General features: G+C 48.1%; 1 protein-coding gene across 17 annotated transcripts in view; it reads right to left on the bottom strand.

Moving 5' to 3' along the window:
• Positions 1 to 1137: 1137 nt before the first annotated feature.
• The window catches only part of MAST2 (microtubule associated serine/threonine kinase 2), a 225880-nt gene continuing 200510 nt past the window's right edge, over positions 1138 to 26507 (bottom strand). For 8 of the 17 annotated variants that reach the window (XM_045477182.1, XM_045477179.1, XM_045477184.1 and 5 more), the window contains 20 exons: positions 25701 to 25776; positions 22128 to 22337; positions 16608 to 16709; positions 14308 to 14440; positions 13478 to 13539; positions 13125 to 13207; positions 12446 to 12654; positions 11263 to 11401; positions 8656 to 8788; positions 7716 to 7881; positions 7084 to 7185; positions 6700 to 6822; positions 6413 to 6522; positions 5905 to 6059; positions 5374 to 5657; positions 5068 to 5265; positions 3903 to 4447; positions 3340 to 3476; positions 3029 to 3222; positions 1138 to 2719 (listed from right to left, as the gene is read on the bottom strand). In XM_045477182.1, coding sequence (XP_045333138.1) covers positions 1194 to 2719; positions 3029 to 3222; positions 3340 to 3476; positions 3903 to 4447; positions 5068 to 5265; positions 5374 to 5657; positions 5905 to 6059; positions 6413 to 6522; positions 6700 to 6822; positions 7084 to 7185; positions 7716 to 7881; positions 8656 to 8788; positions 11263 to 11401; positions 12446 to 12654; positions 13125 to 13207; positions 13478 to 13539; positions 14308 to 14440; positions 16608 to 16709; positions 22128 to 22337; positions 25701 to 25776 — 4687 coding nt within the window. In that variant the 3' untranslated portion in view covers positions 1138 to 1193. Of the gene's footprint in view, positions 2720 to 3028; positions 3223 to 3339; positions 3477 to 3902; positions 4448 to 5067; positions 5658 to 5904; positions 6060 to 6412; positions 6523 to 6699; positions 6823 to 7083; positions 7186 to 7715; positions 7882 to 8655; positions 8789 to 11262; positions 11402 to 12445; positions 12655 to 13124; positions 13208 to 13477; positions 13540 to 14307; positions 14441 to 16607; positions 16710 to 22127; positions 22338 to 25700; positions 25777 to 26507 lie in introns of all 17 variants that reach the window. The other 9 variants (XM_045477189.1, XM_045477188.1, XM_045477185.1 and 6 more) reach the window with 3 other exon arrangements.

Genomic DNA, 26507 nt, shown 5'->3' with positions numbered 1-26507 from the left:
CCTCTCCTTCAAACCTGGGCATTGGATTATGGGACAATTAGTGCAAGGCCACAGTTTGAAAAGTCCTCCGTCACCATGGAGGTACTCCACCACAGCCTTACTTTCTGCTCCTGTGATGCTATCTCCTGACTCCTCCAACACAATGGCCCCATAGATGTCCTCTCCCCTCCCACACCACCTGCTCACCCACCCGCCAATGCAGTCCTACTCACTGGGGGCCATCCACCTTGGTAACATCTACTTCCGTTGCTAAGGCCCATCTGACAAAAGCCCAGGAAGGGCTTACTGGCTACAGACATTAAGGCATCTCTGTATTTTCACCTCAAATGGGCTTTCAGTGTTTTAACAAGTCATTTCTCCTTTCATTTCAAAACTCTTCCCTCTCTTGGATTTTAGGATTCTCTTCTTGCTGCTGTTTCTAAGTCCTCTTTATTTGCCTTAAATGCTAGTGTTCCTCAATGTATCACTATTGATAATTGATGGCTCTCAAATTTCTATCTTCAATCCAGATTTTCCTACTGAGTTCCAGGCCCATGCATCCAGTTACCTTCTGAATGTCCCTCAAGTACCTCAAATATATCCCACGTTTAACTCTTCACCTCCTTCTACCTCATCGTCTGGCCATGAAACACTCCAAGTTAGGAGATAAATATGGGTTGTGGAGTCAGGAGAGACCTAGGTTCTAATTGTAATTGTGCCCAAGCTATGTTAATATCTGAAAACCCAAGTTGCCTCCTCTATAAAGCCAGAATATTAGTTGCTAAGGGGTCTTCTATAACTCCCCATCACTTACAGAAAGTCTAAGCTCTTGGAAGATCATTAAATATGGCCCTTGCCAAACTCACTAGACCCATTTCCACTTTGTTTTCTGTTTCTTGAATATACCAAGTATATGGTAAGTGCTGTACTTTTTGCTTGGATACTCAGACTAATGCCCCCCCACTCTTCTAACCCAGCAAACTACTATCATCTGTCCTGGAGGTTGGAGCTCAGACGTCGCAGTCTCTGAGAAGCCACATTGGGCTTAGGCAACCCTCCCCTGACAGGGGAAAAGTGTGTTATTCACCACTCTATTCTCAGCAGTAACAAAGACCTTGAGTTACATTTGTGTTGACTGAAAGAAACAAAAGACAAAGATGGTTTCCAAGAGCATGTATTACACAGATCTGAGTGCAAGAAATGGCAAACGACTGTTAGGTTTGCTTTAAAAGCTCATCAGGCACCAATGCCAAGTCCTGATGGTTTTGAGGGCCTGCTGGGTCTCGGCCTCTCTGGAGCAGGCTGGGCCCAGGCTCCTGGGTGAGAGGGCAGCTTCTGCGTGGAATGTCCTGCTTCCTATCACCTGAGGCATCAGGCACTTTGGTGATGCCCAGGGCTGGCTCCTCTTTCTCTATTTGTGCACACTCGGGCTCCCACAGCCAGGTTTGGCGGGGAAACTCACAAGGTGGATGGACCGGCCCAGGGACACCAGGTGGCCATGACTTCACCTCCTGTCTGGGAGACAGGTTCTCTGAGTGGACTGGAGTTATGGTTTCCAAATCCTGGGAGCTGGCCATCCCACCTTCCATTGTTGCCTTTCTGCTTGGGGATGCCCTGTCTGGACCCTCAATAAGAAATTTCCAGGCCCATGGGCCTGGCTCTCCAGAGGTCGAGGCGACAGCAGAGGGACTGGTAGGGAGAAGTCCTGAAGAGCTAGGACAAAGTGCTGTTAGTGCCTGGGTATGGAAGTGCTGGGCCTTCCAGCAGCCTTCAGGAGGGATAGGGTCTGTGGGTCCAGCCTTACCTAGGCTGGGGGCCGGTGATGAGGAGCTGGCAGCCTCCTCAAAGGCTTGTGGGATCCCAAGCCTCCTCTGGGGGACACTAGGGCCTTCCATTCCGGGATCCTTCAGTGTGATCTCTGTCAACAGGCCTGGGGCCGCTGAGCCCTGGTTCTTGGGGTCCCTAGACAAGAAGGCATCCTCTTCCTCACCCTCTCCTGCTCCTCTGAGGGGTGGGTCCCGGCCCACTTCTGGACTTGGTGCCAAGCTCGGTTCCTGTACACCTTGGCTGTTCTCCGGCCCCTCCTCGGCATCATCCTCTGAAGAGTCAACCTCACGGATGGCTTCCTGCTTCTGCAGCGACTCTCGCCGTTCAGCCCGGTCCTGTCGGAGAGTGCCTAGGGCCCATGAGGGAGAAGGCTGCAGCACCCCCTTCCCTGGCAGTGACCCTTTCCCAGACAGCACACTCCTGGTCCCAACCACCTCTAGAGGGCTGACTTCCCTGGGCGGCAGTTCCTTCTTTAGCTCGGGATGGGGCAGGTCAAGGCTATGCTTCCGAGAAGTGGCTAGCTTCTTCTCGGAAGCAGCAAGCGCAGCTGCCAGTTTCTCAGCTGACTGTACCCTCTTAAGTAGTGGTGAGCGGGGCGGCTCTGCACTCTTGGGTCGTGAGAGCTGCCTGCCCAGAGGAGGCGACAAGTGAAGCTTGGTGGGGAAGGCCTGGGCTCCATGTCCAGACAGGGGTGATGGGGAGCGCTGGGGTGAAGCTGCTGGCGGTGGGGAAGGGGTATGGGCCAGCGGTGACAGAGGGATGCTGCCGGCCGACTTGCGCCGCGGAGAGCGGTACTGGCGCTGGAGCTTGGGTGCCAGGCCGTGCAGGGAGCTGGGTCGTGTGTGCCCAGAGCCGGCTGGAGAACTGGGCACGCTGGAGCTGGGGGAGCTGCTCTGTGATGAATTTCCTCCCACTTTGCACACACAGACAGACACACAAAGGCAGAACAATGTTAGCTGATAACAGTGACTGAGGGGCAAGGCAGGGCTAGCCCTAGAATGTCCCAGGATCATCAAGGTGACCCTAGCCAGTGAACCAGAGCCCAGGCTACAGAAATAAAGTCACCCTCCACCCCTGTCACCTCCTCCCTAGGACTGCGGAGTCTTTCAGGGGGTAGGGTGAAGGAGTTTCAGAGTGGGGCCGCAGAGAAGCACAGAGGGCCTATAGGCTCTTTCCTACCTCCCAGGAGCTGTCTCTATGATGTGCAGGGAGCACTTCATACCTGAATGCAGAGCATCAGGGGTCACCCGGTAGCCCTGAGTGGGAGATCGGGGGGAAAGGCTGTGGCTGTGTGTAGGAGAGCCTGGCCCGCTCTCCCCTGATGATAAGGAGCGGTTAAGGGAGGAAAGGCTACGGCTGGTGTGCAACAGGGATGCCTGCTTGGTGATCTTCCGGAACAGGGAGCTCCTTTTTTTGCTGCAAAGACAAGAGTCAAGGGCTGTGTGAGTTGGTGCACGAGGCATAGCATATACTGGGCCCAATAGCCAGGGCTCCGAGCACACACGAGCACCTAGGTGGCTCAGTCATGCTCACCTTTCTTGCCCATCTTTGCCCCGGCTCCGCTTACTCCTTCGGGCCATCTTGGCCTTATAGCTGCCCTTCCGAGCTGGCCCCACTTTAATGGATGTGTTCTCCAAGGGCGTTGTTGAAATAGACACCTTGTTTCCACTCTGGGGAATAGAGCGTGAACCCAGGCTAAGGCAGGGAACATATTTTTGCTCCTACCCTCACCCTCAGGCATGGCTATCCCATAGCTCTAGCTTTTGTCCCTACATTGACAGGCGTGAACTATAGGCCTGTCTTCCCACTTCACAGATTAGGAAATGGCTCCAACTGGAGCCTGGAGAGTTTAGGGTTGGGAAAGTGGAGAAGAGGCTCATTTGTCTTGTTCTTCAGTCCTATCCATGGCTCAGAAGGATCCCTGGAACTTGGTCAGTGAGAACGCTGCTTTCCAGCAAAAGCCCACTGCTATGGGTGCGTCTGTCCTCAGTGCCATGGGTGTGTGCACCCAACTCTCCCAATTCCCCGTAGTAAGTCATAGACTTATAAGGCAGGGTCACTGGGGGACCACGTCAGGTAGCATACCCAGCACTAACCTTCAGAATCAGCTCCACCACTTCTGTGTGCACCAGTCCATGCACAGGCTCCCCGTTGACATGAGTGATGAGGTCACCCTGACGAAGCCCTGCCTCACTGGCTGGACCTCCATCCTCCACGTGCTGCCCCAGGGAGATAACAGTCCTCAGCCTGGAGCCTGAGTGTAAAGTGTAGGGCCTGGTTCTGCTGTTCCCCACCCCCACTTTATACCCTGAGGATAGTTTAGGCAGGGAAAGAAGCAGGGACAGACAGGCCCTGATAGGGGGAAGGCAGAACAATGACAAAACTGGGAGACAACAGGTCTGGATGGCCAGACATACCCACACCATGTGGTGCACAGTGTAGACGTCTGAGTCACCCATGTAGACACGGATGGCCCGCAAGGTGAAGCCATACTTCTTGCCAGCTCGGTGGATGACGATGGGGGGCCTCGAGCTGCTGAGGGCTGGCAAAAAGTCCCTGCTTGGAGAAGAGTCCCTGGATGACGGGTTGGATGACTGGGAATGTGGGGACATGGGGCTGGCCAATGGAGAGCAGGTGTGTTCTGGAGAAGGAAAGACAGGACTGAGCAGGTCAGAGGACCCTGGCCTGGCCATACTTCCAGCCCAGCTCCATCTAGGTTAGGCTGCTGATGCCTCACAGCTGTAGTCACAGGCAGAGACTAAGCCCAGGGATGTCTTCACCACAGACTCAAGAGCAGCAAAGCCCCTCACATGCCCAAACCACCCCCCTTGGCCCAGGAGGTGATGGCAGCTAGCACTTACTGAATACATACTTGTATCCATCAGGGGCCACATACGCTCTCTGTACGTATTCATACGTCCCAATTACCCTACGAGCTACCACTAGTAAGTTCTATGATTTTTGATGAGGAACTTGAAACTCAGAGAGGTTAAGCAACTTTGTCAAGGTCAGGAGCCAGGATCTGAATGTAAGCTCTCTGCCTCAGAGCCTGCACTCATTACACAGTGCCATCTCGCCTTGTGGCATATGCACACACAACCTGACACCAATGCACACTTTTAGAGACCTCTCATCTCCTAACAAGGAGGCAGCAGTGACACAGTCTCTCAGATACCTGCCATGCGCAGACCCTGCCAAAGGCCCACAGAGATTCCAGGGCCCTTCCTGTGAGTTTTATCCTAGTTCCCTGGGGGGGCTTACCTGTAGGAATGAGGAGGGACAGGGTTGTGGCTGAGGCGGACTTGATCACTTTGTTGATGGGGCGAGTGGTGCGCTTTTCTGCTGAGTCCCCGGAGAGCAGTCGGTGGCGGGCCCTGCGTACCGCCAGGTCACTGATGGCCTTGGCTGTGGCTCCCTCAGTCAGCTGTGGGGTCCCACGGCCTCCTCGAGTCTCCAGAGCTGTGGGCCCAAGTGAGCACTGAAACCTGCAATGCAGTGGAGCCTCACCCCCTTGCCTGCCTGCAGCGTCCTCCATTCCAGGCCTCCTGGCCACCTGCTGGGCCACACCTGGACTGGAGCTGCAGCTCTGGCCAACAGGCTCCTCATCTAGCTTCAGTCGCCGCTCTACTGGCCGTTCAGGGACAGGCCCAGATACCCCTTCTCCAGATGGGGGTGTCAGAAGCCATGTACCCTCCAGCTGCTGCCTCCTGGGGGTGCTGCTAGCCTCCTCAGGGCCCTCAGGGAAGTGAGGAGCATCCAGGAGACCTGAGCAGCGGCGTCGCACTGTCAGTGGAGGGCTTGAGTCGCTCTCCGTGTGGGATGACTCTGACACTGACAGCCTCTTCCGCAATCTGTGAGACACAAGGCCCAGGGTGAGACAGGCAGGTGGTCTCCTTCTTCCAGCTCAGGCTTCCTGAGGGGCTCACAAGAGTTGTAAGTCATAGAACTTTTTTCCTCTGACATTCCCTTCAGCAGCCATCCCTGGGATACCCCCTCACTGCCACCAGCACTGCCCCCCAGCATCTGAATCTCGCCCATGATCTGTAACAACTAATGGATGGCTATGCTGCCCACCCTAGGTGGATTCTGGGTGCTCACATCTCAGGGGAGCCAATCACCCAGCTCCGGTCTCGGCCCTTCAGCCCTGCCAGGCCATCAGAGCGGTCGTCCTTCTCCTCACTCAGGCTGCGCTTGGTGGGGGGTGGTGCCCGGCGCTCCTCAAGCAGGGACAGCCGCTCCATGCTACTGTACACCTGTGGGCACAGAGTCTGTGCCAGGGACAGGCCCCAACAGCCACACCTCCCAAAAGTATCCTTGGCACCTGAAACCCAGGAATTGGAACCAGTTTTCCCCTTCCCTCCTCCATACCAGATGAACAATTCGAGGAAGCGGCTATTCCACTGGCCTGACTGGGCCTCACCCCTGGCATCTCTGACGTCAGGGCCTGGAGTGGTTCTTGCGATATCTGTCATATGCAGGCTGGGCCCCTTCTTCCTCTTTTCCTAGGGGTAGCCCCGTCACATGCTCCCCCCAACCTGCCCCAGGCATATTCCTTGACAGGTCCTCTTCTCCCAGTCCTCCCCAGCCTGGGCCTGCTCCATCGCACCTTGCTGAACCTTGGAGAGCACGATGAGAACTGGCGGATCTCCAGGCAGCCATCCTCACTCACTTCTTCCTCATCCTCTGAGTCCACGTGGTGGTAGCGCTCGGAGCGGGCTGGGTCAGACACACAGGACAGTTCCCTTTAGAGGCCCTGGGTGGTGCCTCCTTTTGACCTTTATCAGATCTCAGAGGGCTGGAGAAGTGACTCCCAGTACCAAGTGGAGGGTGCACAGGTGTTTCTGGGCAAACAGGTAGGATCCCCACTTCTCCCCATCCCACCAGTGGCCTTACTGTCAAAGTAGCTGGTATCATCCTCTGACTCCAGTTGAGGAATAAATTCAGCTTTCTGGCGAAGAAGTCCTGTCCAGTCCAGACCAGTAAAGAACGGATGCTGCTTCACCTCAGAAGCACTGCCTGTGGACAGGGAGGGTGTGGGTGAGGCGCAGGATGAGCTGTGTGGAGTCCAGGCCAGCAAGTCCAGTGAGAACCCAGACCTCAAGAGGCCAGTCCTGAATGCCTCGGCTATGGCACCTTTCTCCTGTGCTCACAGGAGCAGGGCAGTCTCAGGATCAGATGCGCTGCCCATATCTGAAGCCTGAGCTTCCCGGTTGCATGGACTCAACCTCCCTCTTCCCTCTTCCAAGTTGTGAGAAAGGTCAGTGGGGCCTGTCCTACCTGCACCCAATCTCTCCAGAGGGTTCTGGTGGAGCAGTTTAGAGGTGAGGTCTTGGGCATCTGGCGGCAGTGCATCCTCCCCCTCAGGCCACACAATCTCATCTGAAGAGTTGGGGGTAAGAGGGAAGGAGTGGTTTAGAGAAGGGTCCCAGAGGTTGCAGGCAGGCAGAGTGGGGAGATAAAGAAGAGGGTTCTATGGTAAGACATGGGTAGGGAGGCATAACGGGCCCAGCCCAGAGCCACTGAAAGCCTTGCCCAGGACCCAACTCCTTAAGTTCTATAGGTTCCTGCCCTCCTAGGGGGCCGCACATACCCTAGCCCGAAGCTTGCTCTTGATCCAGGACTTCCCCTGTCCTGAAGCTTCAGCTCACCCTGCCTTTACACTTCAGACACTAGTATACTCACACATACACAACACAGGCATATGGGGGATACATGAACACAAATGGAACAAGCCCCACATGACACACACAGTGCACATGTACCCACACACATTCGCATCTAAGAGGCAAGCATACTACACATACACACAAATTCAGAACAAGAACTCATAAGCCTCACAGGTGCATGTGTAAATCATATTTGTGGATCCAGACTCTGTCTCCCCAGTATGCCAGGGTGATGGTACCTACCACTGATCACTTGCCCAAAGAGCTCCTCCGGAGTATCTCCAAAGAAAGGGACGCAACCCACCAGGAACTCATACAGGATTATGCCCATCGCCCACCAGTCCACTGGCTTCCCATAGCCCTGACGCAGGATCACCTCAGGCGCAATGTACTCCGGGGTCCCGCATACCTGGGCACAGAGAAGCCAGGCTGGCTCAGCATCCTGAGGTAGCTCATTGGCATAATGGCTGAAGAAGTGGGGATGTTCCCACCTCTGGAGAAGAAAGTCTCTGAAGGAAGACTTGGCTTACTTTGGTTAAAGAACAAGATCAATAGGAACCCAGGGTATCGGATTTGGAACTGTTGGTGGAGTGAATTTACATACTTCCTAACTAACCAAAACATACACTTCTAGCCTGGAACAACCACTCCCTGAGCCATGAACAACTCTTTCTGGCATCTTGTTCCCATAACTGGCCTCTGCCCTCCAGCCTCTCAAAGGACAGACCCTATAGTTAGTCACATGACTACTACAGGGACTTGCAAATAGTCACAACCTGAACTGTCAAATCAAGGAACACCCAGAGGCTACTCTCAAGAAGCTGGACCATAATCCAGTGGAGACTTGGAGCAGTGTTCCAAGAACAGACTCCAGAAGAGCCATGCCCTTGACCGAGGCTATAGGAGGTTCAGGACAAATCTCAGGTTAGTCTCTGAGAATAACAATGGTTATACGACCTATTTTCTCCAAACCCTGAGGAAGATGATTTTGGATTTTATATCCATATAATTCTTGTGGCCCACCCTATTTTCCAAATGTGCTACCTACCTCAATACCTCCGTGGAACCAAAAGGTGGAAAAGATAGGAGCTCCCAGTCTTAATATCTAGCTAAGTATATGGCCCCCTACCCTTATTCTGAAGTCTGGAACTCAACTCCCAAGGTCTCAACTATCTTTCTGTACCTGCTTGTCCAGGAACTCCCGGGCATCCTTTTCAATGTGGCCCTCATACAAGTTTGTTGTCAGGCTCATGAGGCCAATTTTAGAAAGGCCAAAGTCAGTAAGCTTGATGTGCCCCATGGATGTAATCAGGAGGCTGGGAAACCAGAGAAACAAAAGTATACGGTTATTTCCTAGTTTTCTAAGAGTGATTTTTTATATGCCAAAATTTCCCAGTCGGGCTTCCACAGGGTTCCTGTGGGATATAAGCAGGGTAGCTTCACCAAGGAGACCGGCCCCTATGAAAAAAAAAAAAATCTCTGGCTTTGTGAGTACTACATTCTGCACAAGAACTAACCTGCCTTTTGCCCATTCCCCCAACTCATTAATGTTTACTCTCCTCAACTGTATTCTATGCTGGGGGCAGGTACCAGCCAGCTGACGGACTGACTTTCTTCCACAGAAAGATCAGCTGCATCCCAAGGCTCTAGCCATACCCAGCCCTCTTTTCTCACTGGGTGTCTCACGATACCCAGACTCAGGGAGAGGCGAAAGGGGTGAATCATCTTGCTCCATGTGCACAGCTGGTTTTAAAATTTTTTAAAGCTTATTTATTTTGAGAGAGAGAGAGAGAGAGAGAGAGAGAACAAGCAGGGGAGGGGCAGAGAGAAGGAGAGACGAGGGGCAGAGAGAAGGAGAGACAGAATCCCGAGCAGGTTTTGCTCTGTCGGCGCAGAGCCTGATGCCGGGGCTTGAACTCATGAACTGTGAGATCATGACCTGAGCCAAGATCAAGAGTTGGTCACTTAACTCACCACGCCACCCAGGCACCTCTCCACAGCTGGTTTTAAAGGAGGGTTGATTGGGGGAAACCAGAAATAAGATCTCACAGAGAATGGTCTCTCTGTTCTCCCATTACATACTCTGCTGGGACCATTTCATTTCATGACAAAGGCTTTACCCTGCCACCCCTTTATTCTGATTCCCAAATCAGCATCTGACTTCTTTTATGAGCTTCATGACTACTAACTGCCCAGATGTCTTATGGACACCATGAACTCAACCTGTCCAAAACAGAGTCACACCACCTAAGTGGTCTTCTCAGAAAATGATTTTTGTTATCTCTGAGTTCTGTGACAAGTAGTTTATTACTTATAAAAATATCCTGGCTCCCAAAAGGTCTTACACAGTAACTAATGCAACAAAGACTGGTATTAATAATTAAAAAAATAAATTAAATAATTTATTATTAATTAAAAACAGTTGATTAATAAATAATTGATAATGAATAAATAATTAATAATTAATAAAATAATAAAATAATTAAAAAATTATCCCCAATTTTTAAAGAGGAGGAACATGAGGTTCAGAGAGGTTTAATGAAAAGACCCAAACTCACAGAGTTAACAACGGGTCATTTGAACTCAGGTCTGTCTAGTGTCAAAGCCACTTTTCACAAAAGAGGCTATTCCCCATGCATTAGTCCTGAGCTAGAAGTCTGGATGACATCCCAGACTCCTGCTCCCCTGCTTCTCTTCCACCACCCACCCCAACCTTTTGGTTTCCTTTCTACTTCTTAACACTATCCCCTCTCTTCTGCATCCTGCAGGTGTGGTTGTTTTGGGCCTGATCTACTGCAACAGCCTCACCACCTTTTCCACTGCACAGTGGACTCTCTAAACCTAAACTAAAATCTGTCATTCTATCATACCTTTGGCTAACAGGCCCTTTGAAAACTTGTTAGGACCCTTTATTTTTTATTTTATTTTATATTTTATATTTTATTTTATTTTATATGTTTATTTTTGAGAGAGACAGAGGGACAGACAGAGAGTGAATGGGGAGGGGCAGAAAGAGAGTAGGAGACACAGAATCTGAGGCAGGCTCCAGGCTCTGAGCTGTCAGCACAGAGCCCGACATGGGGTTCGAACTCATGAATTGTGAGATTGTGACCTGAGTTGGACGCTTAACCAACTGAGTCACCCAGGTGCCTCCAACCCTTTAAAATAAAACCCAAACCTAACAAAAAGATGATCTAATCCCTGCCTATCTCTCCAGCCTTCTCTCTTACTACTCTGACCAATTAACGATCTCCATTTCCGAATACTGTAGTTCCTAGGTCTCATTCTCTCACACCTGGGTGGGTGCCTTTGCAAATCCTGTTTCCTGGCTTTAGAAAGCTCCTCTCACCTTTTCCATCTACTTATGCCTTCCGAGAAGCAGCCTATACTCAGGTATTTCTGTTCCCATACTAAACTTATGTTCTATAGGCCAGGGACTATTTTACAGTCCAGATTATAGCGCTTGGCCCAGAGAGGCCAGTAAATGTTAGAACACTTGTTTATCCATCTACTAGATGTGCCGATTCTTTCGTTCCTGCTTGGTTTCTTTAGTGGAGCTTCTCAGTGATTCTTACATGTCACCGAAGTCTTATGTGCCTGCCAGACTTACTGGCAATGGTCTTTGCATCTGGGGTGGTCAGGGGCTAGAGTACTAGGCCTAGACGGACACCCACAAGAGCACTATTTCCTAGCATCCATTCTAGGATAGATTCAAACATGCTGTGTCTGCCTCCATCTATTTAGAGATCCAAGAGAGACCCTGGACAAGGAACCAAGAGAGTGGGCATACTTGTCAGGCTTGAGGTCACGATGCACGATGCCATAGTTGTGTAAGTACTCCAGGGCTAGCACGGTTTCTGCGAAGTACAGACGCACCATGTCCACAGGCAGGGCCCCGATGTTCTTCAGCAGAGTAGCACAGTCTCCTCCTGCAACAAGCCCAGGCTACCATGAAGGAAGGATCCAGTTCCCTATGGTCTTAGGCTTTATAGTCTCTGAGGTCCCAGAGGAGACAGCCTCACAGAATAGCCTGGTGCTACAGACTGTGAATCTAGCCCTTCCAACGCTGGTATGGGGGCAGACAGAGTGTGGAGACAAGTAGGCAGCATGGTGAATCTGCCAATGGCTGTCAGGGCCACTGTTCAGGCCAGAGAGGGTAGGAACCCAGGCTTCCGTACTTGTGAGTGGATTTGCAGGGATGCAGCTGCGTTATTTTAGGGTATGAGTCCTGTATATTATAAACACATCTGACCGAGACTTCAGCATTTGTTCACTTATTTTCTTCCTGACAACTATCCTCTGGTTTTCCAGTAAGATAACACCGTAAACTCTCAGCATGTACCCTGAATTAAAAGGGGAGTTTTGTGTTTCAACTTCAAGCCTTAGGCAAAATATCTTTGGCAGCTGTACACAGCAGCGAGAAGGAAAGTGGGAAGGCCACTGGCAAAACTGCTCTCTCTCCCCCATATGCCCCATGATGCTCTTTTATTCCATCCCCAGAACATTTTGTGTTCTCAAGGGGTGATCCCTTCACAAGCCATCAGCCAGGCCAATGGCATTCCTTTCTTCTGAGGGGATACAGTCCTCCCAGCATGTAACCTTGGGCTATGTGGCTCTGCTACCTCCTTTGTTCCTGCCTGACGCCAGCAGTAGAGACCGTCCAGGCTTTGAGGTGCAGGATTCTACAGCTATTGGGCTGATACATCTTGTCCCAGAATGCCTCTCTTTGCACCTGACATGGGGAGCCGCATGGCAGCTACTGCTCCAGAAGCCTCTCCCTATGAGGGGCAGGGAGATTTGTGCCCACCATGGCCAAATGGTCTCTGAGATCCTAAGGCAGAAACCAATGCCAAAGAGAGATTGGGAAGCTGGGCTCTGAAACTTCACCCCTATTCAAAGCTGTTGGTCCTAGCTCAGGGCTAAGCCTCATGTTGTGCCTTGGCTTCCATGCCAGGTCACCCTTCCCCCAGTACCTTCCACATACTCCATCACCATGCACAGGTGGCGCTTGGTCTCAAAGGAGCAGAACATGCTGACGACAAAGGGGTTCTCGGCAAAAGTCAGTATGTCACGCTCCACGAAGGCCTGCTGGATCTGGTTCCGTAGGATCAAGTTCTGCTTGTTGACCTTCTTCATGGCAAAGCGCTGCCGAGTGGACTTATGCCGCACCAGGAATACAGCCCTGGGAAACACAGCCCGGCCCAGCCCCCATGGGCCCTCAGCAACCTGGGCCGTGCTCCCCACCACCCAGAGCTGGGGTGTCCAAAATGCCTCCTATCACACCTTGTAAATGCACAGAACAAAGGAGCAGGGGTGAGCTTATCGATGAAAAGGATGTGGGCCCCCTGCCCATAGAGCTCTTCAATTTCCCAATAACACCAAGTCCTGAGGACAAAGCTCAGACTTCCCCAGAGCTCACTACAGGAGGAGTGCTACCAAGAGAGGTGGGGACCTTGTCTGGGAAAGGAACAATGCCCACATGTCAGAGGAAAATCAACTCCTGTCTCTCCTGGACTCCTGGCTTTGGAGAGGGAGAGGGTCTATCCTGAGGCATCTGCTGCCCGGAGAATTGGGTATCATATACTTCTAGAAGGAAGAGTCCAAGGGCTGACTTAGCTCCAGTCCTGGCTACACCCTCCCCTCTGCCTTTACCCATAGGCGCCATTGCTGATGAGCTTAATGGTCTCAAAATCCTCTTCAGAGGGTGTCTTTTTAGTCAGAGATGCCCCACGGCCCTGGAAGACAAGAGCAAAGGCAGAAGGCAGGCATGCTTCTCAGAGCCCACGTGCCTGGGGAAGCTGAGCCCCAGGATCAGCTCAGCTCTTAGTCCTGCTGCGGCCCCAGCCCATTCTTCCTCAGTCAGGAGCTGAATGACTTCTGAGACAGTATGCACAACCACCCACTCCTCCATCCCTCCTTTTAGATATTCTCTCACAGAGGACTCGCGGGCCTTTGCTTCACAGGGCCCAGTCTCTGTGATTGGGGCAGAAGCTCAAGCTCTTTACCTCAACTGAATCATCTGTCTCTGGAGTGTCAGGACTGTCATAGCTGCTCAACTGGGCCATTTCTAGAAGCAAAGCAAGGGCACAAGAGAAAGGTGTGCATAGCAATGTCAGTAGTCCACTCACATCACATGACAGGTACGTGCAAAGTAGGCATTAATATTTCCTGCATCTGTGCACTCCTGTGGCTCTATCCACAGAAGAGTCACAGCTTTTGGACTTAATTGCCAAATAATACTGCCACTCCTATTTCTAGAAGTCCAGTGCCATTCATAAGGCCTGGAAAATTCTAAAAAGTTTCACTCAAATTTAGGACAATTCCTGGAAAACAGGGCCCAAGGGTGGGCTATTGGTCCCTATCCTGCTTTGCCAGATGGGGTTGGGGAACAGAGAAGGCAGGAGCAGGATGAGCACAGACCTGGGACTTAGAAGCCCAGGGTTCATGAAGGGGCACAATGTGAAGCCCCGTGTCAGGACACATCAAAGACACAGGAGAACTTGTAAGGTGGCAGACAAGGAGGTAAGCATGCAGAGGAGGGAGCCATTTTTGAAAATGTAATTGTGGTCTTTTGTTGTTGACCTCTTTTGACATTCTAAATCCAACCCAACTGGCCTCACGCCAATCCACATTGGGTTAATGTCAGGCAGATGTGAACAATTCTGAAGGAGAAGCTGTTTTCTGACAGAGAATACACGGTTCCTCTGATAGCCCTGAGGCCCCTGATGCTGAGTTGTGACCGTGTCCAATCTAAGTCTCTTCTCCAAGTGGCTTTCTTGAGGTTAGAGTTTGTTGGCTGTGGGGCCTCTTCACAGCCACCAGGCAGCATGCTCACCCTCTAGGGGATCCCGTGTGAGGCCCAGTTGACTAACGATGTAGCGGGGAATGTCACATTTAATCCCTTGTCCCTCTTTGGCATGGCCCTCGGCTGCTTCTAACAGGTGGTAGAACTCTTCAGGGTCAAACTCCTGTACCAGGGGAGAGAGGTGGTCAGTGGTGAGGGCTACAAGTGAAGGCTTTGGTTTTCACAGCACATACCTGGAGGAAGATGAACAAGAAGACTTTCTCTTTGTGATGGGACACCCCTGCCTCCGAATACCCAGAAACATCATGATTCATGGATCATGAGAATGGGGACAAAGCTGTCTTCCAGGTGAGCTCCAGACTGGACACCCTAAGCATGTGTTGTCTTCCTCACACTAAGAACCAAAGCTTTTGGCTTCAAGATAGCTCAACCTATTCACCTGGTCCAAAGCCTTCTGCCAGCCAGATGGCACTATCACACACACACGCACAAGTACGTGCAGGCCTGCCTTCAGATATTTACCGAGCACCTCCTACGTGCTAGGACCGGAGTGCCATGTGGACAGCACATGAGTCCTTGTCTGCACAGAGCACAGAATAGTGAGGATTCTATTTACTGAGTCCCTACTAAGTGCTACACTCTGGGCTAAACCCAGCTAACACCTCTATGACCTCAGTGAGGAAATCAAGGCCCAAATAGATGCACTGATTTATCCATGGTCACAGAGACAGGAAGGGACAGAGAGCCAGCATTCAAACCCAGGCCTGACTCCAAGCCCTGTCCAAGCACGGACTTCATGTTCTTGAGGAAGAGGCCCTCTGCTTGACCACAAGTCCAGCTTCCACATCTCTGGTCTCAATATTTTGGAGAAACATCCACTGCCAGAGGAGAGTAATCTTACTCTCCTATGAATTTAAAACGTGGATTAATCTACTAGGCAAGATCTGGAAGTCCTTCTAACTTCTTACTCTTTCCTCAGTCCCTGGTCAGAGTGTCTGTCTCCTAAACCCCTAAAGCTCCTCCATCTACCTCTTCTCTGTGCCCCTACCACTGGCCTCCTCAGGCCACTCCTATCTGCACACAAACTGCTGCTTCTGGCTATTTGCCTGGTCATCCTGCCCTCTCGTCCAATTCACCATCCATGTTGCCACCACAGTAATCTTTCTCAGGAGTAAATCTGATGGAATGTTACTCATAAACAAATAGGAACCCATTAGTGATACATGTAACATGTATAAAACAAAACAAAAAAAAATTATGCTGGAAGAAGTCAGAACATACTACATAATTTCATCTACATGAAACTATACAAAGGGCAAACCTATCCACAGTGGAAGAGAGCAGACAAGCGGCTGCCTGGCAGTGGGAGGTGAGGGATGGGAGACAGACTGACTGCAAAAGGCACAAGGGAGCTTTTTGAGGTGAAAGAAATGTTCTCTATCTCAACTGCCGTGGTGATTATGCAGGTGTGTATATGTTAAAACTCATTGAATACGTCAAAAAGGATGTATTTTATTGTATATAAATTATGCGTTAATAAAGCTGGTTAAAAAAAGTAAATCTGACCATATCACATTCTTACCTAAACTTTCTGATGGCTCCAAGTGGCCCTCAGGATAAACCCAAACTCTGGAGCAGGGATCCTGACCCTCCATGATGCTTCCCCGCCTACCCTCCAGGTTTCTCCCTCACCAATTCTTCACACTCACCCTGTGCTCCATCGAATGCCCTTCCCGGGCAAACTCATAATCATCCTTCATGTCCCCCAAGCTTTGTGTCCTCTAAGGAGCTTTCACCAAACATCCATCCCAAGGAGGACTAAGGCACCTCCTTCCTTCCCCATGTTCTTGTCACACTTTGGACTTCCCTCAGTTGCAACACTACTTGCAGTATCATAATTAGTATTTCTACATCTCCATGCCCCTACCTGAGGCACTGAAAGACCCGCTCCACTACAGAGGGAGTACCTTAGGCTCAGGGACTCTGCTGTGTTTAAGTCTGTGTCTCCAGTGTGTGGCGTGGAGCAGGTGCTAAGTGCTGCTGCATGATGAACTGATGGACTCGACTTGTGCCAATGGAACTGGCCTATGCTCCTCACCGCCCAAAGCCCACTCACCTGGGGTCTGCTCAGTGTGTGGGGGTCAGACGAATACCCCTCAGGACCAGCCATTTTCCTCACAGGAACTCATTTGGGCCCAATGCCAGCATACCACATTTAAACAAGGATGTCAGCAGCAGAAATGACGGTGGTACTACCATAGTTCTGCTGTTAGCAGGATACTTCCTCTGTATGCCCCACCCCCTCCCAACCTTCTCTGGAGTCCACTCACCAGGCATTCCAAGAGCCGAGCTGGGCGGGCAATGACAATCATCAGCTTCTTCACCAGCTGCATCACAAAAGCCACTTCTGAACTCTCTGAGCGCTCATGAGCCTGTAGAGAAGACAAAGGTTGGTTAAGCAATCCACTGGCACATCGTGGTTGGGCTAATGCAGGACTGGGCTGGGCAGAGTGGACTCTGGGGAGACACAAGTTGGTAGTACAGAGACTTCTGCAAAATGAAGGACTTAGGGAAGGCCTGTGTGCCATGAGAGACAGCAAGCCGCTCACAGGAACTGTGTGAACTTCAGGACACTACATGACACCGGGGAATGTCACAGAGACCCTGGCTCAAGGGACAATCCTCAGGGGAGTTTCATTGTTCACTCCCCACCCCAGGCAGAAGGTCAGGAATAGAAAGGCTTCAAAGCAGGAGTGATGCGACCAGACAGTATTTTAGAAAGATGGCTCTGGCTGTAGTGTGGATGGTGCACTAAAGAGCACAAGCCTAAAAGCAGAAAAACCCATTAATGGACTGCTGTAATAATGTGCATAAAAAAGGCATAAATCAAGGCAGGAAGAATAGAAGGAAACACAGTCTGGGGCCATTTCAGAGGTAGATGACTGAGTACAGCGGAGGGTTGGACGAAGCAAGAAGAGAAGGGAACTGCAACTACAGTTTTAGGGAAAGTTCAGTGAACCCATAAATAAAATAGGAAATATAACAAGTAGTTCAAGTAAGGGAAGGTGGAGAAGCTCCATTTTGGATTTGCAGAGTTTGAGATACCTAGATTAGATACTCTATTGGGTATTTACTCAGCCCAGGAGCCTTTATCTTTTTTATGGAAACTGCTCTGACTTCTAGTAGCTACAATTGTATCGTGTGGCTGAACCTTCCATCCCACCTCCAACAGCTACAAGTGTGGATTACTCTCCTAGGAATTTAAAAATGGACGGAAAGACAACTGTTATTTATCAGTGTGCTAGAAGAGTATAATCTACTGTTGGATGAAAAGGGATGGCCACATCTACCAAAGAGACCTAGGAAAAGCAGCACAGAGAAAAATGGCAGGAAGGGGAATCACCACTTCCTGAGCTTCCCACAGTTTCTGGTTTCTAGTTTTGGTCCCTTAAGACCGGGTTGCATTCCTGTCTTTAATTCTCTAAAACCCACCCTTTTCATCTTTATAATTAGTTTCTCCTTCCTGCTTAAACTACTTTGAGTTAGCTTTCTATTACTTACAACCAAAAAATACTAACCAATCTGGAAGTCAAAGTGGGAGTGGAACCAATAAACAGTGGACTGGAGCTCCAATACTGACCAGGGGCTAAAGAGAACAGGGAGAGAAGCAGCCAGGTGGCTGTCCTCAACACATGGGCGACAATAGAAGGCACGGAAGATGAGGCTGTCAGAGAGCGTGTGAAGAAAGGAGGAAGAGGAGACCAACACTCAGGGCTGTACCCTGTGGAACATCAACATTTAATACTTTTATTTTATGTATTTTTTAAGGTTTTTTTTCCCCCCCAATAATCTCTACACCCAACATGGGGCTTGAACTCATGACCCCAAGATCAAGAGTTACATGCTCTTTCGACTGAGCCAGTCAGGCGCCCCCTAAAGCCAAATGAAAAGCATTTAAGAGATGGGCAAAAAAGGAATTTGTGAAAGGGCAGCAAGACTGCAAGACTGGAGAGAACAGTGCCATGACCCCAAGTGGGGGAAAAGTCCAGGAGACAGATTCACACTGTAGAGCTCTGCAGAGTTGTGAAGAAGGATGAGGACGGAAAGAGGCCATAGGATCTCTTTGGCAACTGGTTGCTTGGTGGCAAGCTGGTTGCTTGTTGACTTCAGCCTGAAACAGTGTTGTGGAATGGTGGGAAGGGAAAGTAGAAGGCAGAAGACTGAGCAGGTTGTTAGACTGAATGGGTTGTTAGTAAAGAAAACTAGCAAATAAAGACCATTACAAAAAAAAACTGGTTATGAAATGAAGAGAGAGGCTGGGCACTACGTGAAATCGTGTTTATTCTTTTAAGACTTAACTCAAATAGCCACTTTGTGAACCCTCACTGAGATCCTCTGCCTGTACCTCCCACCCCATCCAAACACATAAGAACAGGAACTAACTGCTCCCTCTTCTATGTTTCGTTTGCTTACATGCCATGGTGCCACATGTTTGTTTTTTATTTTAGAGAGAGAGAGAGAGCAGGAGAGAGAGGGAGATGGGCACAGAGAGAGGGAGAGAGGGAGAGAGAGAGAGAATTTTAAATCCATGCATGGAGCCTGACTTGGGGTTCAATCCCATGACCCTGGGGATCATGTCCTGAGTGTCAGACATTCAACTGACTGAGCTACCCAGGTGCCCCCCACATGTTGTTTTACAATTAGTTATCTGTTTCTACGGCTACACTGTAGAGCCTTATGAACAGAGACACTATGTCTTTTGTTCTTCCTTTACATGCTAAGACTAGCATAGTGCCTCTTACAGAGCAGATGCCAATGTTTGTTGATTAAGTGTTTGAAAATATGATCTTAGGCTCTGGAATAAGACAAACCTGGGTTTGGGTTCTAGCTCTGTTACTTAAGAAATGAGTTACCTTTGGGGCGCCTGGGTGGCTCAGTCGGTTAAGTGTCCGACTTTGGCCCAGGTCATGATCTCACGGTTCATAAGTTCAAGCCCCACGTCAGGCGCTGCACTGACAGCTTGGAGACTGCAGCCTGCTTCGGATTCTGTGTCTCCCTCTCTGTACCTCCCTACCTCACGCTCCCTCTCTCTGTCAAAAATAAATAAACTTAAAATTTTTTTTTTTTTTTTTTTTTTTTTTAAAGAAATGAGTTACCTTGGGCTAACCTAGCTTCTTTAAAGCTTTGGTTTCCTCACCTGTAGACTTACAGAATAGTAGTACCTTACCTACAGTGTTGCTATGAAGATTAGATAAATTAAATGAGATAATGCAGTATCTAGTATGCATTAAGTGCTCTTCAATAACAGTTATGTTTATTATTTTAAATATAAATTTTACCATGCCATTTTCCAAATTACAACCATTAATAATTTTCCCACTGCCTTTATAAAACCTAAGCTCCTCACAGACACTTCAGCCTTTGCCCATCCCTTCCTAATTTTCTCTGCAGGCATCCTTCACCTAGTCATGCCAAACTACTTTATCTGCAATTCCTGGAATGTCCCAAGTTCCTTTACACCTCTCAGAGTGGCCTGATTCCTGGGGCTGGCTGGTGCCAGCTGCTGGTGGGCAGACTGACCCTAAGTGGTTGTTCCTGTGTATCTTTTGATGACTCTCATGATGCATTTACTGTTTACATTTGTTTTGTTTACACAGGTTTGTAAATATTATTGCCTAAGATGTTTGTATATAACTTGTAGCTTTTGTTTATTCATAATTCACATGTTAACGACTTATGATGGTGTCCTACTCCCACCATTACGTGGTTAAAAAAGAAAATAATTCCCCTCAAAAATTTTTTTAATGTGGAAACAATAACTTTCACAGGAGAAAAAAAAAAAAGGAAAAAAATAACAACAAAAAATTTTTCCCTAGTGAACTCCTACCTACTTGTCAAGACTCAACTTTTCCCGAACTCTCCATGCAGAGTCAGCATATCTTCCTCTGTGCTCAGAACTGACCTCTAATATTTAGTGCTCACCAATTCACAATTACTATAACACACAAAAGTGAGATAATTCACGTACTCAGTGTAGTGTCTGGCACACACAGTACACTTCAATAAATGACAGCTGTTCTTTTTACTTGTTGATGGGTCTGTAATCCCACTTAACAGCAAATTCCTTGAGTTGGAACCTGCAACAAACTTTTTTCTGAATTCCCAGGACCTAGCAAATTAGGGAGCAGATGAATGCACTGACTCCATATTCAGTGTTCTTGCTGCACCAAACAACCTACTCCCAGGGGGACAGGAGTTTGGGAAAATGCCTGAAGGTTTTGGGCAAGGCTCTGACTTTAGCATTTTGGAGATCAATCTTAGATATACAAACAACCTGGGAAGTCACTCTACCTTGATCCTTTGCCTGATGCCACAATCCCAGATTCCTATCCACTGTTGGAAAGTTATTCTTGAACAGAAACAAAGAGCTGCCAGGGATATGCATGAGAATTTAGTTGCCTAAAATCAAATTTCTACAATGTCTGAATTTAGGTATTATTCTTGAAATAAGAAAAAAAAATTTTTTTTGTAGAAGGAAGTAATTTTTCACCTATTAAATCAAAACTTTTCTCACTGTAACACTTGCCCACTGTGTTAACAGGCCTTTTAGAGAATGGAAAACAATCTGCTACCTATTATATATGAGAAATCTTCCAATATTTGACAGTAATAATCATGGTCATTTTTAATCATCTGTCTCTAGATTCAAGTGTTTCCTAATTAAAAAAAAATAAACTCCCTGTTCCTAATTTCTAGACCAACACACTGAAGTCCTGTTTGATCATTAGCCCTGGGTTCTCAGCTCAGTTGGTACTACCCTAGAGCAAGGTCATAGGTCTAGAAGTAATAGGGGCCTGGACTAGGAAATACTCTAGTACACAAAGAGGTACATGTCCTTCCCATTAAACTGTACTAATGGTGTAGTATGGGGCAACTGTCATTTGAGTGGGCAGGCATCCGACCACCTATTTGTAGAGACCAACAGGAAAGCAAACTCTGGAGCATGAAGCAGTAGTTAAGAACTCACTGGACACTCTGGTCTTGACCATCTCTGGGTTATTTTATCTCTAGCCTCCTAGAGAAGACTTTTCACACTGGGGAGGATCGGGTCTCTAAATACCTAAATCCCTACTAACAAAGTTCTCACCATGTAAACAGAATGTCAGCGAATAGATAAACCCATAGTACAAGCCCCAGCCTGTTTCCCCTTGGCTGAGCAGAACCAGTCTGAAGGCTCTGCTTATACCAGTATTTCTACTAGAAGAAAACCCACCACAGCCACTGGGGCCACTTTTAGGCTTTCAGTATTTTTTTATTTTTTTATTTTTTTCATTTTTTAAAATTTACATCCAAATTGGTTAGCATATAGTGCAACAATGATTTCAGGAGTAGATTCCTTAAAGTTCCCTACCCATTTAGCCCATCCCCCCTCCCACAACCCCTCCAGCAACCCTCTGTTTTTTCTCCATATTTAAGAGTCTCTTATGTTTTGTCCCCCTCCCTGTTTTTATATTACTTTTGTTTCCCTTATGTTCATCTGCTTTGGGTATTTATAAACACTACCAATGTTGGAGCCTCAGGCAGAGGAATCAGAATCAGAAAAAGAAAAACCCCCCAGAACCGAGTTCTTCTCACACCACACAGGTTTCTCTTAGCAATGCAGGGGACTGAGTAGGAGCCAAAGTCCATCAGCAACCACACTCGGGGGTGGACTCTGCACATGAGTAAGGAGGTGGGGGCAAGCTGGCTGAGAAGACTGGAAACAAAATCTTAGTCTTAATCTTAGCTTGGAATTAATAATCCACTACCTCACAGAGAATTTACCAGAATTCCAGCACAAGGACACTCACATCTTGCAGAAGTTTCTCTAAATTCTCTTGAAGCTCATAGAAGTAGTGTGATGTAATGAGACGACTCCGAGATTTATCCAGGCAGTCTCGGGCCATCTCAATCACCTGATGATGAATAAAGCTCAAGGTTCCATCTGCCAAGGGCAACACACTGTCTGGAGTGTTGGAGGAAATGAATTCTGCAAGACGCTCTTCCATTTGTGCGGTGGCCTGCAAATAAAAGCAGGAAAAGTGACATTTCGCTTCTAGTTCCAGCTCACTTGGGAGCTCAGCCTGAAGGACCTGGTAATAACCTGAGGATAAGCTCTGTGAGCCTGGTTTCCTGATGTTGCATTTGGGGAACCTGACAACTGGACATATGAAAAGATCACCGTCAGGTCAAGTCAAAACATTACAGTCAAGGCCCTCTCTCACGTGACCTTGCCTATCTCCCCCCACTTCTTGGAAGATGTGCTCTTTTGCTCTGAGGACCTGGAAGTGTTTGCTGCTCTCTCCCTTTAGCATGCTGCTTCATGCCTGTTCATGCTGTTCCCTGTATGTAGCTTTTTCACCTGCCAAGCCTGACTGGCAAACTCCTATCACTCCTCTAATCTCAGTTCGCACATCACCTGTCTCTCCTCTGGGAAGTCTTTGATTCCTCCAGGCAAATAGGGTTTCCTTTCCTCCATGCTGCCACTAGACCTCCTTGTGTATAGGCACTGCTAGTTTCTAAACATTTCTCTAGACTGGGAATTATAAGTCAGAGAGAATTTGATTTATTTCAGGATCCTCTTACTTGACCTTAGGACTCAACTCAACTAAGCAGATGCTCAGAGAGTGTTTACTGAAGGTGTGAACCTGCCTCCTCCCGGACCCAGACCTTCAACAGAGCAGAACAAAAGTTTAGCTCAGAAGCCTCTGGGGGACCTAACTGCACAGTCACGTCAAATGATAAATACACACCAGTTAACAAGTTCATAGCTGCCAATCTAGGACGTGGCCTAATCTTTCCTTTGCCACCAGATGGCAATTTCTGATTTCCAGTGTGTGTTTAGGTGGATATATGTGTGTCTGGTATTTTCATCATAAGCATTTTTGCCACATTTTTACTGTATAATTAATTGGCCATAAGGCAATTTTGCTGTATGAAAAAAATAACTGAAAAAAATAACTGGTAGACAGTTTGGTTTCATTTCTCCAATAATGCAGTATTCCCATTTTGTATCATATAAACCTTAGCCTTCATAATGGTCTATACAGTGGCACCGAGTTTTGAACCCACATTTCCCATAGAACTTTGGAACATCTATAAACCGACATGTGACAACATGCTAAGAACAAACAGTGTGGAAGGCTTTCACAACAATACAGAACTCAGTTATAAGTATGTACCCAAGTATTTAGAGAAACTGATACTTCTCTTAATGAAGGATGAAATTTTGGTCAAAAAAGAAAAAGTGTGATGCCAAACAAGGAGATGAATCAACAAGCAAAAACAAAATGTATAATACTATGACCAAAAGACATTGAAGACAAATGCTTACGTACAATCAACAAAATAAAATCAGTTATTTGTGCTGTATTGCAATTAATCTACACTATACATTTTGAATGTATACAAATATTTTGTGTATTTTGTTTGCAAATAGCCTTTTAATTTTGTGATTTGTTTTTTGTGTTTCATTATGTTCTTTTCAATGAATGTCCCTCATTTATTTTTTGCGACCTTATCCTTTACAACAAAATTGCCCAATGGCCAATTAGTTATGTAGTAAAAGTGCTTATGGAAAAATTACCCAGAACTATGTATATAAACACACATCTAAGTACAAACACACACACACACACACACACACACACACACACACACACACAGTATGTGGAGAGAGAGAGGAAACAGAAGGAAAGGAATCTTAACATATTTTTTCTAACAGTTTGTCTTTACATGAATGACTTGGAGACATCCATACGAAACAAATATGCAATGTTAAAATGATAATATAACACCTAACATTTAAGCAGGAGGAGATGCATTTTAAACACTACACACTCCCAAATTTCTTTGTAAGGATCAAGCATAAAAAAATGATTTCCTAGGGGCTCCTGGGTGGCTCAGTCGGTTAAGCGTCCGACTTCAGCTCAGGTCATGATCTCACAGTTCGTGGGTTCAGGCCCCGCATCAGGCTCTGTGCTGACAGCTCAGAGCCTGGAGCCTGTTTCAGATTCTGTGTCTCCCTCTCTCTCTGCCCCTCCCCCACTTGCACTCTGTCTCTGTCTCAAAAATAAATAAACATTAAAAAAAAAAAAAAAAAAAGATTTCCTAGCTGTTCATTCTGCCTATCTTCCTCACTCTTACTCTCTAATGCCTGCTCCAAGGCATAGAAAGCACAGACCACAGGGCACTGGGCAACAAAGAAACAATAGCTCACACTGAGTGATTATGTCCTGGGCACAGTTAGAAAAGCTTAATGTCCATTAACTTTCATAAACTCTCTATGAGATCAATACTCTTATTATCCCAAATTACAGATGAGGCAAATCAAGCTCAGAGAAGTTAAATAATCTGTCCAGGGTCATATAGCTAGTAAATGGTAGAAGCAGATTTAAACCCATTCAGTCTGGTTCCAGAAAGTGTGTCCTTCCTAACTGCTATGCTTCACTGTGTATGTCAGGAGGGAAAGTACAGGGTGTCATATCATTTCCCTAGGCCACCCATGTGTGTCCAGAAGACTATACTGGAGTCTAGAAAAAGGACACTCTCAAAAGAGTAGGAAACCAACTGCGCACTGCAGATCCTATACACAGATGAACAGACCCAGGGAAGTCTGGACAGAGGATGAAGATAGAGGCTTGAGGACTCCATGCTCCTTGCTGTCATGGACAGGGAGGCTGAGTCAGTCCCTGGTTCAGACAGAGCTGGCTGTGTTCTGCAGGAATAGGGCCTGGCACGAGAAGACCAGGTCAGAATGTATAGGCGTGCTGTGCAAAAAGGGAAACAAAGGCCTTCATTCCATACACTTGGTGGTTTCCAGCCAAACCATAGAGCTGTCGAACCTACTTCTCCACTATCCCAGGAGAGTAATCTGCCTTCCTCCTCCAGCATTTTCCTGCTTGAACACTCTGTCTCCCACTTTCCTGCTCCCTCCGGCCAACCTCCTGCCAGTCCAGCACACCTGTCTGCTGTGCACTCTATGGGCTTGGTAATGAGGCTCTGCTTAAGATATCTGCATCAAAGGAACATGCTCTCTGATAGCTAATTCCATTCTATGGGGACCCTGACTTACAGACCTGATGTGCATGGTTAGAAACAGGGTCCCCAGTTCTTCCCTTTCTCACTAACATATAGCAGAACATCTTTCTAACATTTCTCTCTAGATACCTCTCCAGGGAGTGAAGAAATATAGGCCCTGCAAGCATGAGCCCCAGACTCATAGTCCTCTGCTGCCTGCCTCTTCTCCAGCAGTCTGGAAGCCTTGTGTTTGTATCCTCCTCCTGCCAGGGACCTTTCTGCTCTTCCTGATTACCTATGGAGAGAGCATTCCATCCCCTCACCCTCAGTCTTCCCACAGGGGCAGCCCTCCTCAGAATCCTTACCTTGGGAAATCTTTCTTTGTACACATGATTCATCATTATTATTTCACTGTCAAAGGAAACTGGGGACCGTCCAGGACTAAATAAGAAAGAAACAACTGTGTTACTTCAGTGCCATGGAACTATCAAGAAGAAAGATGACCATTCCTAGAGTCCCACTCCCACAATGTCTGCAGAGTTCCCTCCCACTGTCTGCAGCACCCACACACTCCCACCTTAATGACTACTGACTTCTAGAGTCTTCCTTTTTCCTGAAGCTCCCAGCATACCTTGTTTAGCTCAAAATGCTGCCATCTGGAACTAGGCTACTTTCCTGCAAGAAGCCTAGCTTTCACAAAGACCTTTGCCAGTGCCTGAAAAGGCCTAGAAAGGAGAAGACTACTCCTGAGACTACCTGTGGTCTTCCTAGGATGACCTCCCCCAGAACAGGACTCTCTGGGTCTTCTTTGCTTTGGCCAGTAGACTGAGTATACCCCAGCATGTTCTAGGAATCAAATCAAATCAAACCACCACCAAAACAGCCAAAGGAAGACAGTGTATACCTGTATCTTTTTCCAAACACGCTGGAGCCAATGAGGCTAACTTGGGCTCTGACCTGGGGGATAAATGAGGCCAATCCAGCTTATAGTGTGTTATAAGCCTGGGTCCTCTATACGTTCTCCTTTGACCCACGTGTGGTTACATCTTCTTAAAGGATTTCAAAGTTTGAGCCACACAAATGGATATTTGGGTCCTGCCCATTTTGGTGCCCCTGACATGTGACCCCAACTGAGCTAAGTTCAGAACCGTTCCTCTTTGCGTTTCCTCCCT

This window comes from Leopardus geoffroyi, chromosome C1 (assembly GCF_018350155.1).
Source record: "Leopardus geoffroyi isolate Oge1 chromosome C1, O.geoffroyi_Oge1_pat1.0, whole genome shotgun sequence".
NCBI lineage: Eukaryota > Metazoa > Chordata > Mammalia > Carnivora > Felidae > Leopardus > Leopardus geoffroyi.
Note: the sequence above shows the minus strand (reverse complement) of the source record. Positions and strands in the feature narration are given on the sequence as shown.